Source organism: Trachypithecus francoisi, unplaced genomic scaffold, assembly GCF_009764315.1.
Source record: "Trachypithecus francoisi isolate TF-2019V2 unplaced genomic scaffold, Tfra_2.0 Lachesis_group15, whole genome shotgun sequence".
Lineage (NCBI taxonomy): Eukaryota > Metazoa > Chordata > Mammalia > Primates > Cercopithecidae > Trachypithecus > Trachypithecus francoisi.
In genome coordinates this window covers 22,108,330-22,127,273 of record NW_022681460.1, presented here as the reverse complement: position 1 = coordinate 22,127,273, position 18,944 = coordinate 22,108,330, and the positions used below count along the sequence as shown (strand labels likewise).

The 18,944-nt window shown below is 35.7% G+C and overlaps 1 protein-coding gene across 2 annotated transcripts in view; it reads right to left on the bottom strand.

Annotated features, from left to right (window-relative positions):
- Window positions 1–3,032: 3,032 nt before the first annotated feature.
- HSF2 (heat shock transcription factor 2) overlaps window positions 3,033–18,944 on the bottom strand; it is a 38,549-nt gene continuing 22,637 nt past the window's right edge. Inside the window, exons 6-13 of one of the 2 annotated variants that reach the window (XM_033234433.1) lie at window positions 17,328–17,389; window positions 16,343–16,430; window positions 14,265–14,413; window positions 13,604–13,843; window positions 12,888–12,993; window positions 8,647–8,700; window positions 4,783–4,867; window positions 3,033–4,068 (exon numbers count right to left, since the gene is read on the bottom strand). In XM_033234433.1, coding sequence (XP_033090324.1) covers window positions 3,773–4,068; window positions 4,783–4,867; window positions 8,647–8,700; window positions 12,888–12,993; window positions 13,604–13,843; window positions 14,265–14,413; window positions 16,343–16,430; window positions 17,328–17,389 — 1,080 coding nt within the window. In that variant the 3' untranslated portion in view covers window positions 3,033–3,772. The remainder of the gene's footprint in view (window positions 4,069–4,782; window positions 4,868–8,646; window positions 8,701–12,887; window positions 12,994–13,603; window positions 13,844–14,264; window positions 14,414–16,342; window positions 16,431–17,327; window positions 17,390–18,944) is intronic. The other variant, XM_033234434.1, reaches the window with a different exon arrangement.

Genomic DNA, 18,944 nt, shown 5'->3' with positions numbered 1-18,944 from the left:
TCCTTTTTTACTTTTTTTTTTAAGATGGTGTCTGGCTCTGTTGCCCAGGCTAGAAGTACAGTGGCGCGATCTCAGCTCACTGCAAGCTCCGCCTCCCGGGTTCATGCCATTCTCCTGACTCGGCCTCCCGAGTAGCTGGGACTACAGGCACCCACCACCACGCCCGGCTAATTTTTTGTATTTTTTAGTAGAGAAGGGGTTTCACCGTGTTAGCCAGGATGGCCTTGATCTCCTGACCTCGTGATCTGCCCTCCTCGGCCTCCCCAAGTTCTGGGATTACAGGTGTGAGCCATGGCGCCCAGACGGCATCATCCTTTTTAACAATTATTCTGGCCGGGTGCGGTGGCTCACGCTTGTAATCCCCGCACTTTGGGAGGCCGAGGAGGGCAGATCACCTGAGGTCAGGAGTTTGAGACCAGCCTGGCCAACATGGTGAAACCCCATTTCTATTAAAAATACAAAAAAATTAGCTGGGTGTAGTGGTGCACACATGTAATACCAGCTATTCCGGAGGCTGAGGCAGGAGAATCACTTGAACCTGGGAGGCAGAGGTTGCAGTGAGCCAAGAATGGGCCATTGTAATCCCGTCTGGGCAACAGAGCAAAACTCAGTCTCAAAAAAACAAAAATAAAAGCAAAACAAAAATTATTCTTTTCATACTTGACAAAACAAAGACATACCTCTTATCCATTCTGAATCTTACCAATGCATTTTGGAAAAAAGTCTCTAGACAATTGGTAAAGGGACATTAAAAAATATTGGTGAGAAAGAGATGACACTGAGTTAAAACACTTTTCTTGTGATTTAGCTGGTTTCTAGTATTTTGCTTTCAACAAAATTGAAATATGATCCAACTGAGTCATCAACTGATAGAATTCTGGTACATAATTCTAAAGGCGTTAAAAAAATTAACAGTACTATATAAAATTGCTTTTTCATCTACTTGTCATTTTGTACTATAAACAGATTCTCAGGATTTTAACATCAATGAAAACAAAAATAGGAATAAAATTGGTACTAACTTTTATTATGAAAACCCAGGAAGACCTGTTTATCCCACTAAAATATATTTTTGGTAAAACTTTTTGTTTAACAGATGATCAAAATTAAACTATAATTGTAAACATTAAAAGCTGTAACAGATCAACCCCCAAAAACTCAGGCAGAAAAAAGGTTTGTTTCCCCTCACCTGAAGTGTAAAATGGTTATCCAGGACTGATGGGTTGCCCTCCTCTAAGCAGTAATTCAAGAAGCCATTATTTTCCTTCTTAATTGTATATTTGAAAGCTATATACAACTCTGCATCAAGCCAGTGGAGGGGTAAATGGCATGGAAGAAAGGCATGGGGGAAGTTACACCAGAACTGCAAGTGCTACACATCACTTCTCCTGTTTTACTGATTAAAACTCAGTTACATGGCTACCTCATCTGCAGTGGTGGAAATAATCTAGCCACATGATAGGAAAAGGAAATGGTTTGGCAATCAGTTAAGTCTCTACCATATATATTTATACGGTTTTAAACCACTGTGTAGTTATACAGTATAAAATCGGAGAGAAAGTTTTTAAATGCCTAGAATCTTACAGTTACAGGAAACAATCTCAAATTTAGATGTAAAGAGGTGTCACGAAAGACCATCGATGTCTAACTTTCACACATAAAAAAGCAGGATAAAATTCTTTGGAGGAACCCGGGCACGGTAGCTCACGCCTGTAATTCCAGCACTTTGGGAGGCCGAGGCAGGTGGATCACCTGAGGCCAGGAGTTCAAGACCAGCCTGGCCAACATGGTGAAACCCTGTCTCTACTGAAAATAAAAAATTAGCCGGGTATGTTGGCACATGACTGTAGTCCCAGCTTCTCAGGAGGCTGAGGCAGGAGAATCGCTTGAATGTGGGAGATGGAGGTGGCAGTGAGCCGAGATCATACCACTGCTCTCTGGCCTGGGTGGCAGAGTGAAACTCTGTCTTTAAAAAAAAAAAAAATTGTTTGGAGCAAGTAGATTGGATGAGAGATCAAATCATTATGGCATTCAAGTTCCTTTAGGTAAATGTTAGAGACACATATAACAATTATGTTTTAGAACAGCAATATTAACTATATCCTAATTTCCTTCCAACTATTTAACTTAAGATGAAAAATCTTAAATGTCAACTTTAAAAGTACCAGGGTCGTAATCAAGTTTTTCAAAATTATTTTTTAAGTGCTTCTAGAGCTCCAAAATGCCCCCAAGAAGAAACTTGATTATATTTCACAATGAGAAAGGAATGAAGAAAAAGTCTTTTAAGGTTTTCTCCTCTCAGTTTCTAAACTCTTACCACCCTTAGAAATGTAACCTCCTCAGCTCACGCAGAGCACTGTTGTAGGGTCTTGAATTAATTCACCAAGATCCCACTGTCAGAGCCAAGTATTTTAGGATCTAACTAAAATTCCCCTAAGGGAAGTTTCCTATTCTTCTGTGCTAGCCCTTACTTTGAATCATTACATCATAATAAAAGAAATTCTAAGACACAGACAGAATATGGCCAATAGAAAACCTGCCTTGAAACTCCTCATTAAATAGCCCTATACAATATTAATTGTATTGCTTTCAGTCCTTTGCCGAAAGGTGAAATTCTTCACATGATAAAGTGCCCTGGCCTTGCATTAAGTCTCTATAATTCTCTTGGGCAATTGTTTCAAAGGAAAGAGGTGATTTTACTATTTCTCTTATCTTCTCTCCAGACATCCAGTGATAATACTCTTACCCTATTTGGGACAATGAGTGGCATACTTCTCTCACTTTTTTATTAGAAACATAGAAAGCAACCCAGTGTAATTTTTAAACAAAGAACTTTAAAATACATTAAATTTAGAGATATATCTCCCTCATTGCAATATACAATACATTTTCGAGATGAGGCACAAAGATCTTGGTGTGACTCATATTGAGAGTAATGAACCATAGACAGTTTAAAGCCACTGCTTCCTATGAGAAGAAAAAATTGTTTCATGTGAGTGTCACCTCTAAAGAAGACACATAACAGACACTAGTACTCAACATTCATTGTGTTTATTTTACTAAACAGTATGGTTCAAAAAAACACAAACCAGAAAACCTTTATTTAAAACTAGTCCAACTAAGTGGATGGGGCTGACTCCATCCCATCCCACCCCCGATCTTTCTATATATATGGAGCTGGAACCCTATCAGACCGTGAACATTCATGTACACTTTGTCTTTCCTGTGGAACATGAATAAACTTCTTTGAACATAAATGAAATTCTCTGAACCAAAAGAAACAAATGAAGTTTTACAAGATACAGGCACTTTATGTTCCCAGTTTTAAAAATAAGCCAAGTGAAAAATATTTAATAAAAATAACTGGAGCAGAGAAAGCTTTAAGAGTTATACCATTAGTTCAAATGACTTACACTCAATGCAAATAGACAGCATCAAACAGGAAAACAAACAAAAATTTAACTGAGGTTAATGGTCATATTTGTAATAAAAAGAAATCCAATTTACCAAAATTGGAGAAAAATGGCCATTTGAATCCAACTTAAAGATATGCCAATAATGTGCATTAAATCTGTGTAACTATGCAGCTGAGTAACATCTGAAAGCTTTGCAAGAGTGTGTGGTTAGTGAGAAAAGCAAAAGGTGCTTTTATTCCACAGTATCTGATTAAACAAAACAAAGCAATTTACAAAAAAAGTACCAAATGATACTTTAAAATAAATAGTTCATCATTTTGATGAATATATACATGTAAAGTCCTCTTCTTGGGGATTTAGCTATCTAAAAGTGGCATATCACTATCCAGAGGTGCAGGAGCAAGTTCACATAAATAAAACAGGGTAGCTTCACTAGCTTCAGCTTCAGTCAATGGCTCCAGGCGAACAAGCTTACTTTGGGTTGGTTCTGGGTCTAGGCTGCTATCCAGAAGCTCATCAACTTCTATGGGTTTATCTACAGAGGACAAAACTTCTGATGATGCTGTTGTACTCGCCTGTTCAACAGAAGAAGCAGGGTTTCCATCGAGGAATGCAAGAAGTGGAAAGGCAGTATACTGGATAAGCTGCTTATCTATAAAGATCAGAAAAACACTCTTATCACCAGCTTATATTGAGTTCAAGCTGAGGGGAAAAATGAAAACAAATGTACACATAGGCAATTACTACTCTCAGAGAGCCAAACAAGAAATGACATGATGCACTATGTCAATAAATTTTAAAATGTGCAAGTCAGTAGTTCTCATTCAATAATTAAGAAATGAGGGGTCTTTCAGTTTCCTAAAGTTAAATAGGAAAGAAAGAAAAAAAAAGCTTAAAGAATTATTACCTCACCAATTCAACTTGCTTTATACCTTGACACACTATTCACAGAACTAAAGCCAGCATATTCAATTGTTAAGATTACCCTTGGCGGCCGGGCGCGGTGGCTCAAGCCTGTAATCCCAGCACTTTGGGAGGCCGAGACGGGTGGATCACGAGGTCAGGAGATCGAGACCATCCTGGCTAACACGGTGAAACCCCGTCTCTACTAAAAAAAAATACAAAAAACTAGCCAGGCGAGGTGGTGGGCGCCTGTAGTCCCAGCTACTCGGGAGGCTGAGGCAGGAGAATGGCGTAAACCCGGGAGGCGGAGCTTGCAGTGAGCTGAGATCCGGCCACTGCACTCCAGCCTGGGCGGCAGAGCGAGACTCCGTCTCAAAAAAAAAAAAGATTACCCTTGGCTTGCACTTGTTTCTACATAGGATTAAAAAAACCTACAGAGACTGAATACTATATTTATACCTACCTGGTTTGGATTTAGACTTTCTTCCCTCTTCCGAAACTGGCTGAACTACATTGTTCTTAGTAGTTTCTAATCCTTTATTCTCAGACTAAAAGAAAAAAATATATATATATATAAGTACTTGTTTCATATTTTATATGTTTCTGAAAAAAATGAAAAATTGATACAATATGAAAATACTGGTATATTATCTGAAATATATGAGATGGGGAAACATCAAGAAAAATGGGCTACAGAAAGAGATTTCAGTAGAGATAACAAGACTGGTTAAGGAACTATTGCTGTCACTGAGGGGATAAAACAAAGAACCTGAATTAGGATGTTCTATATTAAGGATGAAATGAAGGGGGATTTCAACAGCAGAACAGATAGAATTTGTCAAAAGTAAAAGATCAGAACGAATCAAAGATGACTGGTTTCAAAATGTTAATTGAGAGATAACTAAGCAATTAAATTCATTTTAAGTAGTTTTGATTTAAAAAATGTACATTTCACTCATAAACAGAATATTTAGCATAAGTGAACACAGAGTAGCTCAGGATGACATAATGACATCCTTAAAACTATTTATCACTATTTAGAAGCCTCAAAGTTGAGGTGGTGTTTCTTCTTGTCCTTTTTGTAGCTCTGTCAGTTCTTTTCTGTCATTTAAATTGCTTCTTTGAACCACTTTCTTCTCTCCTCACATCTGATTGTGGTAGGGAAATTATATCTTTACCTTGTTAATTTCTTCAGTGCTCTTTTCAATGATGTTCAAACTCTGAGGTGCAGAGGTTCTTAATTTTTCCTGTAAGTCCCAGACATCTACAAGTCCCAGATATCTACATGCTGGCTAAATATATATGGTGTAACCAACTGTAAACTAATTCCAGTAATTCCCCTGATACTTAACATAAAATGAAGCTGTATAAGTTTTAGGATTTAGAGAAGATAAGGGCTCCAAGATATAATAAAAACTACGAAACCTTTCCAAAAGTGCACATAAAAATATTTCATCACTTAGCATTCACAATAAATATATAAACATTAATGAAATAATACCAACTTTATTTTTAGGCTTCCTAAAATAGGTATTTTCCAACGATGTCACTGTTATTCTTAAAACATGAGAACCCGATGACAAATGGATTTCAAATAGACACAATAAAAAATGATAAAGGGGATATCACCACTGATCCCACAGAAATACAAACGACCATCAGAGAATACTATGAACACCTCTACACGAATAAACTAGAAAATCTAGAAGAAATGGATAAATTCCTAGACACACACACACCCTCCCAAGACTAAACCAGGAAGAAGTCAAATCTCTGAATAGACCAAAAACAAGTTCTGAAAATTGAGGCAGTAATTAATAGCCTACCAACCAAAAAAAGCCAGGACCAGACGGATTCACAGCCGAATTCTACCAGAGGTACAAAGAGGAGCGGTACCATTCCTTCTGAAACTATTCCAAACAATAGAAAAAGAGGGATTCCTCCCTAACTCATTTTATGAGGCCAGCGTCATCCTGATACCAAAACCTGGCAGAGACACAACAAAAAAAGAAAATTTCAGGCCAATATCCCTGATAAACATCAATGCGAAAATCCTCAATAAAATACCGGCAAACTGAATCCAGCAGCACATCATAAAGCTTATCCATCACGATTAAGTTGGCTTCATCCCTGGGATGCAAGGCTGGTTCAACATACGCATATCAATAAATGTAATCCATCACATAAACAGAACAAATGACAAAAACCACATGATTATCTCAACAGATGCAGAAAAGGCCTTTAATAAAATTCAACACCCCTTCATGCTAAAAACACCCAATAAACTAAGTATTGATGGAACATATCTCAAAATTGTAAGAGCTATTTATGACAAACCCACAGCCAGTATCATACTGAATGAGATTTCATTTCCCATGCAAATTCTTATTCATTCATAGTGGCCAATTAAGATCGCTGTACTGAGGAGTATAAGGCATCTGATTTATTAGGAAAGTGTTGTAATCCATATTATGTAACACCTGTCATGAGCAAGGGAAGGACAGCTGATGTGGCAATTATTTGAAAACATTAAAATCTAGATTCAGAACTATAATGAAAAGTCACTCTCAAATGTAATTTTTCTACAGCATTGTAGAGCAAAATGCAATTTGTTGCTTAACTGCTTACAGTTTTTGAAAACTATAATCAAGTTCTTGGTTTCTGGAATAAGAAGATGGTCCACAAATAAAGAAGGACTCAATGTCTAGTCACAAATAAAAAATAAAGCACATTCACTAAATGAACAAATGATATGGGTCCATTCAACTTAAACGGTCCATGAGAATAACATTCAGTAATATATTTACTGAAACACAGAGCATGTTACACAAAATCTTACAATATAAATCCAGATAAACTATGGTCCACATGCCAAATTTAGCATGCTGCCTGTCTGTAAATGAAGTTTTTTTGCAACACAGCCACACATTCTTTTACATACTGTATCTGCTTTTGCACTACAATTGCAGAACTGCATAGTTATGACAGAGAACATATGGCCTGAAAAATAAAGTATTTACTAGCTGCCCCTTTATGGAGAAAGTATTCCAACCTCCAATATAAATTATCTGAATACTGAATGTATAATCAACTTCCTAGTTCACAAATTCATAAATTTTTTAAGCTCTAAGTTATCCACAACGTAACTCTGAAAATACAGAAAGTCTGGTCAGGCTTACATATGACAATTATCATATAAATTCCACCCCTCACCCTAATCACTCATATTTATTTGAGATGTGCTCATTTTTGGACTCAAAAGAATCAAAATTCTGGCTTCACTAATCTGGAATTTGGATTTGATTTACCTTTAATCAGGCTTACTAAACAATTTGGTACAAATAAAATATAAAGGGAGTGAACACCCATTCATGACAATAACTTATACAAAATACAATGATATATAAACATCTGCTCTAATAACTTCAAACTGTCCTTACCACTCATTAAAAATCAGTTCCGGCCGGGCGCGGTGGCTCAAGCCTGTAATCCCAGCATTTTGGGAGGCCGAGGCGGGCGGATCACGAGGTCAGGAGATCGAGACCATCCTGGCTAACACGGTGAAACCCCGTCTCTACTAAAAACTACAAAAAACTAGCCGGGCGAGGTAGCGGCGCCTGTAGTCCCAGCTACCCAGGAGGCTGAGGCAGGAGAATGGCGTGAACCCGGGAGGCGGAGCTTGCAGTGAGCTGAGATCCGGCCACAGCACTCCAGCCTGGGTGACAGAGCGAGACTCCGTCTCAAAAAAAAAAAAAAAACCAGTTCCACAGAATCTCTTTTCAACACTTGCTAAGCCCAAGTGCAGTTCCCATATGTTACAAAAAAAAAAAAATCCTTATTACTTAAAAAATTTAAGTCAAAAATCCATACATGTTTCAACTTCCCTTTTCTGCAATAAATAAGAATTCCTGAGTTTTTACTATATGCTAATGATAGAACTCATAAAAAATATGGGTACCATAAATTTTTAATAAAAAAGTTGAGAATAGAAAAAATAAGAATGTAAAATGCTGCCCATAAAAACATGAAGAAATCATATTTTAGTTACTTATTTCAATATACCAAGTTTAGTCAGGGGATCTCCCAGCACGAAAAGAAGTTCATTTCATACTGGTAGTTAATCCCACAAGTGCCAAAAGTGGGTAATGGTTCACCACATAACCAAAAGCTAATTTTTCAACTAGAATTTTATTATCCTGATCACACATACTGAGTAAGAATATAAAATGTTTTTTGTAGCAGGGAGTGATATTGCTTTCTACTTATTAGGATGTTTTTTGTAGATTTTTATAGCTATGGGTCCTGAGCAACATGAATTAAAACTTACTTTTGTATTATTGATGTAATCTGTGGGATTCATCTGCACAGAACTAGTGAAAAGCTGAAAGACCAAACAAGAAAGATGATAAGTTTAAAAAATAATTTAAAATAATTGTGTGTTCAAAATTGTTACACAGCCATGTTGGGTGAAGAGATGTAGCCCCTACACTAGGAAGCTTCTATACAGTTAAACAAGTTTGAAAGAGAAAAGCAGAAAGAAAAACAAACAAAAGCAGAACAAGCTAGCCCATGCATTAGATGAAATTTCATGTTGTAAGAATTTCTCTAAAAAACACTGGAATAAATCACTTGAGACAAATAGTGGTTTTCACCTCCTCCCTTCTTCATTATTTATCATTCAATTTCATTTCCTTTATTTTTTCTCTCTAAATGTCTTTGGCCTTAAGTGGTGCGCAGGGTTGAGATCTCTGCCCTGACACTGAGCCTTCACTGAATACCTGGTTAGGTAAAAAATTTACAGAATATGCTCTATGACAGTGGCTCCTAAACTATGCTTCAATTGAAGCCCTGTGACAAATGGCATATCTACTTGTTGGTTCTTTTCACCACATCTCACAAGGAAAATTGTAAGTGCTAAGATCACTGCTTACTGTACTCCTCAGTCCAGCCAGTTTATAGATGTAACTATAAGTCATAAGCTTTAAAGTCATTCATTCCATAGAAATTTACTGAGTATCTTTAATAAATGACATCATAAAGACATCATTCCTGCTCTCTAGGAGCTTACAATCTAAAAGGACAAGGTAAGACCAACATCAAATAGCAACACATGTTCAGATACAATACAGTATTTTAACAGAAGATGGTGGTGCTCAAAAGCACTAAGGAGTTAAGAGAATGGGAAGGGAGGAAAGCGCACATAGAAACATACATAATGAAACAAAAAGGGCTGATAAAACTATGTGATATAGGTCAGTACCTAGAGAATATTAGGTTAGAACTTGGAAAGGAGAAGACGGGGGGAAGAACACGTGTATAACACTAGTGGCATCAAAAAAGAAAGTAGGATATGTTCCAGAAATAGTAATAACACAGAAGTTCTAAGTTGAATAAGTTATAAACATAGGTTCAAAAAGTAGAGGCCACATCCTGTCAGCAATAAGAGCCTTGGGAATGGCCTGAATGATGAAATGCAGTCACTAAGTTGGCCTTTTATGAGAATGAACACACCAAATGGTTCACAGGATAGAATGAGATGCAAAAAAAGCCACAGGCAGATCCTTTCCCCATTCTCTCTAGACACTGATTCCTCTCTTTAAAGTTCCACACTCATGGTAGTCCTACAAAAATCCCTGGCTTTGCCTTTTCATTTCCTTCTCCTTTCTTACCAACTACTAACCTCAGAAAAGGAAGAAAGCTCAGATCCTTGAGAGTAGTTACTCATGATAATCAATCTCTACCAGTTTAGCTTATCACTGCCTAAGAAGCCTAACCTACATTTTGTCCCTACAGAGAGTGGCATCTGAGGAGGACCAGCACTGTATGCTCCTCTATTCTCCTCTTTGCCCAACAACCCCTACCCCCTAAGTCAGGGATATCCTACATGTATTCCCAGGAGACAAATGGTAGAAAAGGTAGATCATATATAAGCTGACACAGCTGGTTGAATTCTAAGGTCTGGCCTCTCCTGCTGTGACCCCACTCTGGGTTACCAGTACTGAACTCCTCAGAGAGAAGCTGTAATCTTTTCAGCATACTTATTCACATTCTTACCATCTTTGTCGTCTCAGAGAACAAAGCAGTATAGGTGGACTTTTTATTTATGACAATACAGCATAATTCAAGGATAAAATAATGAGGGTCTTGGATGAGAAAAGCAACAGTGAAAACAGAATATAGGGATGACTTGTGAATGCTATTTTAGAAAACAGGACCTAGTGAATGATGAGAGAAAGAGAATTCAAGGTGATTCTGTGAATAACTATCCTCGTAAGTAAATAGAAGTCTAATACCATTACAGAAAATGAGAAAGTTGTAAAATGTAGCTAATACAGAGAATAAAGAAGTTTGTTGTTAAATCAAATTATCTGAGGTAAGAGCTAACTGATGATCCCAAAGTCATGGAATTAGAATTCAAGTCAAGTTTACTTTAGAAAAATGTTAAGAGCTGGATATACACATTTAAAAGCAATCTTACAAGCCAAAATCTCTTCACAGAGGAAGAATGGAAAAAGATGAGAGATAGAAAAAATAAAAGAGACTGAAAGATTGGGTGCATTAGGGGATGCCCTTAAGTAGAAGATAGTAGAAAAAAGAAAAGCTCTTAGATAAAACACAGAAGATTAGGCAGACAGGGAGAGAACAAAAAAGTACAGCACCTCCAAAATCAACAATAAAAGATCTATTGCACAGAATGCCCAATAATGTTAATAACAGTGTTAATTATTTCTAATTCTTGCCAATAGCCCTTCATGTTAGACATTAGCAACATTTAACAGATGGAGAAACTAGGCAAGAGAGAGTAACTTTTCCAAGGTTAGTAACACAGCTAGTAAGTAACATGAGCCAATAATAGAACCCAAACTTGTCTGATTCAAAACAAACTTTCCACTAGCCCAATGGACTAATACAGCAAAAAAGAAAAGAAAAATCACACACAGCATACTTACAATGGAAAAAAACAAAACAACACAGGCAGTGCAGAGTTAGAGTTATAAGCAACACAATACAAAGCTTCAGACAAAATAGAGTAAAAAAGAGGTAAATACAGCTGCTCATTTCTAAAGTTTTGTAGTAAAGGAGTTAGAGAAGCAGAATGGTAAATGAACAAAGCCAGATGTCAAAATGGTTGTTTTTTAAGATGTGGCAGATCTCTAACTACTGAAGGCAGATGGGAAAGATCAAGGATAGAGGAGACAAATACAGAGGCAAAGGACAGGGGGACAAATTGGTTTAAGGAATTCTAAGAAAGGATACAAGATTGGAAACAGTCATTACTTATGAAAGAATGAGAGTATAGTTAATTATCATCTGTCAATAAGGGATTGTTGACTGGATAAGGTCTTTACGACAAATAAATGTGGCAAATGTTTTAAAGTTGAATTAAAATGACCTAGCTGAAGACTGTAAGGGTTTGAACATGGCCAGAATTATGGAATTTTATTTCGTTCTTGGTGATCTAAAGGAAAACTATTTTGAAAGATCTCTGGATCTAAAGAGGGGAGAAGGGCTGATAGGATCAACAAACACTGTCATGTTACTGCTAAGTTGAAGTAGGTCATCAACATGGATGTAAAATTCAAATTAACACGTATTCATAAGATAGAAACACAGGTCAAAATGGAAAAGAAATCTTCAAAGAAAGTAAAATTCACTCTGTGAGGTGCTAACGATTTAGTAAGAGTAAGTCCTTGGGACATCGACAAGGACTGGTGAGAAGCAGAGGAGTAATGCAGTAAATTAATGAACTTGAAATAAGACTGAACAGCAGAAAGAACTAATTCTTGTTTCGCCTGAGAGGCTTTTAAAAGGGTAAGAGAAGCTGCAATGTAAGGCAAGAAACACAGAAAAAAGACAACATAATTTTCCAGGATAAAGAGAGAAAACTGTTCACATCAGAAAATGGAAACAGGAGACAGAACAAGATTCATCTGAGTGGGACCAGGCCATGTAGGAAGCTTTAGATAAAGAAGGGAGGAATAGCAGGGACAAGAAAGAACAGAGTAAGAAAGGTGGTTAGTGGCAGAAACCGTAGATAAAAGAATTCTCAGTCCAGTCAATATTGAGGTCAACTTCATAGGGATGGTGGATTGGAGCAGGGGAATCTTGTGACTCAAAATGTAAAAATGTAAAAAAATAAGGCAAATATATTAAAATATATTTGAGTAAAAAATGTTAATCCCCAAAGTATTAAAAGCTGTCTCCATGCTACTTCCCGGCTATGTACCTCTATTACTAATTTCCACAAATTCCTATTTACTGACAATCATTCTAGAGCAAAACATAAAACAGCAACAAGTCCAGACAAGACCTGAACTTAACAGTACTGCTGAAAAGATATGATATGTTCCCACAGGGAGATTAGCTCAATTGCTACTCCAAGGCAGGTGGTAATCACTCTCCTTCAATGTCCCAAACCTATCTTTCTGATAAACAAAATCATTAATTTAAAAAAAGAAAATGCAAAAACAACCTGTAGAATACAAAACAAAATGGCGTACTGATTTTTAAATAATATACATAAATACACAAACTACCAGTAAAGCAAAGATTACCCAAAGTACCTACATCAACCAGGAGATCTGGGTCTATGCTAAATTGTCTTCCTGATAGCATGGCCTGGAAGTCCTCTAAACTGCAATCAATACTGTCAAGATAATCCAACAGCTCAACCCTAAGGGAAAAAAAAAATTTAAATCGAATATTAGATATCCTTGTTTTTATGTTTAAAAATCACCATTACAACTTGGCTAGGCAAGATATTTCCAGCAGCTGCTGCATCTTTACCGGTTCTTAATCTTAAGAGATATTATTCAAGAATAGGAATTCCTGCAAATTTGGTTGACTGAAAATTCATAGCCTTTACAGAAAACTTCAGTATTTACAGAAAAAAACACCCTGCAGGAACAGTCTGATTTACCTTTTTCCTCTATATATTATAAAATGTTTAATCTCATTACTGATTATTACTAAGTTTTCTTTAAGTCCCTTACTAGAAATTACAATATTCTACAGTTCGGATACACAAATATATATAATCACAAACACTGTATGTACACTCAAAGTAAGTATATCATCAAACGAATCTGAGAAACTAGCAGGAAAATACCAGGACTACTCTTGGGATGATTAAATCCCATTCATTACAGAATTCAACACTAACCAAAACAGAGAAAGGTGGATTATGTGGGTTCATCATCTGAAAGATCACTCAAAAGAGAAATAGAACACGTGAAGTGAACAAAGAAAGCAAATAATTATTAGACATCTAGATAAGCACTTACTTTCCCAAAAGATTGATGTTATCATTCAAAATGGAATCCATCATGGTCACTGGATCTTCTGAGGTCAGACTGGATGAGCCATTTAGCTGGACAGCACTAGACATGAGAGGGCTGCTGCCATCACTGCCTGAACTTAGGGATTCTCTGGCTGGTTCACTCTGCTCTCCACTCTGAATAACAGGTGCATACTCATCTTCATTGTCATCTTCAACGATGACAATATCAGGGTACTGGCTACAGCTAGATCAGCAATAAAAGAAAGAATCTATTACATTTTCAAATTTAATAAGTTCATACTATCCATTCATTCTAAATGGAAACTCTCTCCCCATACCACATACTGAAAGGCTTAAATTTCTTGAGCGAGCAGCTTAATCACAATATTGGTACTTCATAGTATAAAAGACCATAACGATTCAATGAGAAGTGCTTAACTACAAAATAAAAATTAAAAATCAATTAATTTTCAGTATTACCTCCTTTGAGAGGAAGAGGAGGTGAGGCTTTATCTGGTTGAATAATTTAGCTTAATTATTCAGTTCAATAATCCAAATGTGAGAAAGATTGTTAGTCTTTCAAAGAACAAAGTAGTTTTGAATTTTGCTCTGTAATAAGAAAAGTAATCAATATTTTCATACATTTTATCTCACAAACTCCTTACTTGGAGGGATCAGATATAACATCCTCATTAGTTTCTGGAATAACTGGGATATTTTCTTCATCTGCATTATCATCAGTAACATCATAAATAATGATGTCATCTGAAATCCTCTCCCTTGGCTTTAAACCTTCAGTCCTACTGTGTGGAACCTAAAAATTCAGAGAGAAAAATATATCTAAAAATCAAAATCATTGACTACCAAACAAGATATCATTTACAAAATAACTGGGCAACTACTACTTACTGAATCTCGGGGTATGCAAAACAAGTATGTTCTCTGCTCTTATGGAACTTACATACTAATTGGTACTAGTAGCACCAATTCACAGAGGTATGAGGTATGTTAACTGTATTCTACACTTAACTACTACTTTTACTGTAAGGGACCCTGAAGATGACATCCCTAAAAATGTTTCTATGGAAAGATCTTCAAATTTTACAGTATTTTTTATGCCTAAAGAGTAAAAAAGTCTTAGGACTTCACTAGAAATTTCAAGCACAACCAGACAGCCACCGTGCTGACAGGGATATTGTTTCAGCTCAAGCTGCTCTGTTTTGAAATATGTTTTATTCTTATTCATTAAATAGCTTCACTAAGAGAAAAAAAACGCACTTCACCTATCTCAGTTACAGGTTAGCTTGGCTTTTTAGCAATGATTTTTTAAAACTTAATCTACAGATATATTCAGGCTATAGCTGTATAAGCAAAGTAAGTTCAATCCTGTAAAGCAAACTAAAGTCATGATTAAAATGCAAAAAATCTATAAATTCCAATACTAGATAATAAAGTGGCAAAGGATGTGAAGTACTTTAAAATATATAAACCCAGTCAAAAATGTAAAACTCTTCATCCACTTACATGAGCCTTCAATCCTAAAAACAAAATAGGTATGCTTCTTTTCTAATAGTAGTGGGAAAAGAAATCAGACGTGAGGTTAAGTTTGATTGTCCAAGAACAAAAATCTTGTTACTTTAATAATAAATCTGAAGAACTATTTTGAATTCTGAAGTTTGAAAGTAGTAACAAAAAGATAATAAAAACGATCTGACTTTGGACTGGACTAATTTGTCACTGGATAGAAATCTGACAAATTATCCTGAGAGCCTGTGACAAAATGAAAGTAAAAATTTAAATTGCTGGAGTAAAAAGCAGTCTAGTTGGTGCACAATTTAAAAAAAAAGTTGAAAATAAAATAACCAATGTAAGAATATATAATCACATTAAATTATTATAATTACATTTTCAAAATATTCAATTATTATATAATATTAAAATGAATAAGACAGGTGCAGTGGCTCATGCCTGCAATCCCAAAACTTTGGGAGGCTGAGGCAGGCAGATGGCTTGAGTCTGGGAGTTCGAGACCAGTCTAGGTGACATTATGAAAATCCATCTCTACAAAAAATACAAAAATTAGCCAGGTGTGGTGGCACACACCTGTAGTCCCAGCTACTCAGGAGACTGAGGCAAGAGAATTGCTTGGGCCCAGGAGGTGGAGGTTGCAGTGAGTCATGATCATACCACTGCACTCCAGGCTGGGTGACAGAGTGAAACCCTGTTTCAAAAAAATTAAAAAAAAACAACAGTAAGACAAAAAAAAAAGAAATGAATAAACTAATCTCTATGTTTAATAAATCTCAAAAGCAACACCAAGTTAAAAAAAGCAACACTGTCAAATGATATGCACAAAATTATATTATTTATACGAAGTTTAGATATATGCAAAATAATACCAAGTACTGCTCCTGGATTCACACATACAAAATGGCCATGAGAATGACAGATACTAATTCAAGATAGTGACTACCTCTAGGGTAAGCAGGGACAGTATAGAGGTGAGACAAGAGACGGGGAGAGAGAAAAACCTGGAAACAGGCAACTGGAACAACTAGATTTGTGATGATTTATTTCTTACAATAATCTAAAGCAAATAATAAAAAATGTCACAGTTTAACAAAGCTGTGGGATGAACACTTGAATTGTTATTCACCACACTTCTTTGAATGCATGAAACACTGCCATAATAAAATTTAGTCTGACACAATAAATATAAAATAGACTCTAACTAAAAAATTACTTTATGATGGTGATTATCAGTTGGTTCTTTGACTATGTGCTGAAACAGGTTCTTCTTTTGGGCTCCATTAGTGTTTAGAAGTAGAGGCCTGAAAACCAGAAGAATATGCAGTTCAGTGACAAACACAAGGAATTTAAACTCCCTCTATTAACTTACCCACACACACACACATGCACACTCACTTTAATAATGCATAAAAAATTTCAGTAACAATAAATAAACTTAAAAATGATTACATCTTAGGAACAGAAACTGCTGGATGAGAATATCTAGGACTTTCAATTCTCCATTTTTCTACACTCTTTTTGTTATAATAAACTATTCTCTCCAGTTATACTTCATTGCTTACTGAACTACACAACTCTATGAACTGTATTTATATAGAAAAAAAAAGATAATATCATAAGAACTAATTAGTGGAAGTAGTTAAGGTCATAAAGTTCTGATCATAATCAAGTTTTCCCCAAATCTTAGTGTTACAGATCATTTTTTCCTTTCAAACTATTCCTTTTGTCCATTATTCTTCTAATGTTTTAGCTGTGATGATAGTAGCTACTGACACTTACAGGTATCACAACCCATGGTTGAGATACAGATTTAAAAAGACTACGAGCAGATTAAACTGAGAGGTCAAGTAAAACAAAGGCTGATGTTTTCTTTTGAACATATGGCCTCTTTTTAAATTTCCCTCACTCAGGCCTTCTAATGCTACTTTAATAATGTGAATGAAAAGTGAATATTCTTTATTAACTGTATGTATGTCTATAAAGTGACCATTTAGGCTATCCTTATCTCTCACAAACATCAGTAGAATGGTAAAACTAAAAAATAATATCACTCTAGAGATTTTAAGAGTATAATTTAACAAAGGAGAATTGTTCTTTTGGGACAACAAGCATATACTCAGCTAACGTAGGCTACTCATAGTTAAACGCTAACAAGTCTGTCTATATACAGGCCATAATGCTATATCATAAAAACTTACCTTTTACGTTTTAAACTCACAAGTTGGTTATTTTGAACCAATGTAACAATAAACTGGACAATCTGAAAAAAATATAAACAAAAATTCTTTCATTGTACTGTTAATTCTTCTGTCTCTATTACCAAGTCTTATAAAACAAATTCATATAGTAATTTGTCCTCTATTCTAAGTCTCATAATTTCTCACATATTACCACTTGAAATCCAGGTGCACCTTACAACTGCTGTCTAAAGAAATATACCAGCTTCCAGGCAGTTTATTTGTTTTGGTGATAAGTACCAAAGTTGCCTGGGTGTAGATCCCAACTTTTTTACTTCAAATACTTTAAAGAAGATTACATTATGGTGCAAAAGAGAAAACTGGTGTTTGATAGGCAACATTTTACTTATACCTGGTAACAGAGGCAAAAGAAACTCTCAGTTCCTTCAGAATAATCATAAAATTTTCAAGTTAGAAACAGTTGATGGGCCAGGCATGGTGGCTCATGCCTGTAATCCCAACACTTTAGGAAGCCTAAGTAGGAGGATTGCTTCAGCCCAGAAGTCCAAGACCAGCCTGGGCAACATCGTGATGCTCCATTTCTAAACAAACAAACAAACAAACAAACTCTGCTTGCAACCAAAGGAAAAAAAAGAAAAAGAAAAAAGTTTATTGCCTGATTCTATAAAGATTAATGTTGAGACCTACCTGTCAAAACTTCCTACTGACAAGGGAAGCTAATCTTTAATATTTGATTAAATATAGAGAGAAAACTGTCAAGACACACAAACAAGCTTTCATATTTCATAGTAGTGTTTCTTAAAGTGTGGCCCATAAACCACAACACTAGCTTAGGAACTATGGATATGTTAAATTCTCAATCCCACTACAGAATTGCTGAATCTGAAATTCAGATCATAGGATCCAGTAATGCATGTGTTTAGAAAGCCCTTTAAGTGTGACTGGATACTGATGTGAGTATAAGAACCACTGGCTTAAGAGTATGTCTTGAAATTACATTGCCAACTTCCTAAAGGTGTTATAAAAGGTGAGGATCATATGGTAAACTATAAAAAGTAGTGTATCACTGAGAAGCTATGAATAAAAGCCAAAATTGATTGGAGCACTATTTAGACTCTGTGCAGAAAGTGTGCTTACAAGCTTTGTGAAATTACATGATTAAATAGAGTATTATCAATTAAGAATACCTACTGTATAGCTTTTAACAGTGAGCATTTCCTCACAAAAAAAAGGCTACTAAGAGGTCTGCCTTATAATCAATATCAATTTTTCAATGGACCAAAATATAGACATTTTAACTGAAGAGTTTGATAGTATTAGAGTCTATGAAAAGGAAGGTAGCCGCCAAATTGCTTATTCAAGAGAAAATGCTAACAGCTAATGAAAAGACAATATGTAAGCTTAAAGATGTCTATGATACAACTCGACTTCAGTTTTTTTTTTAATTAATAAATGTTATGGGAAAATTCTAAAAACTACAGGTTGAATTTATAAGAACATCAATCAGTGGCTAAATTAAATTTATTCTACATCTCAATTCTCTTTTGACACTTTCAGATCACATTATACAGGGATTTTTATCTGAAGAAGATAAGGCATCTAACACTTACAGCATGT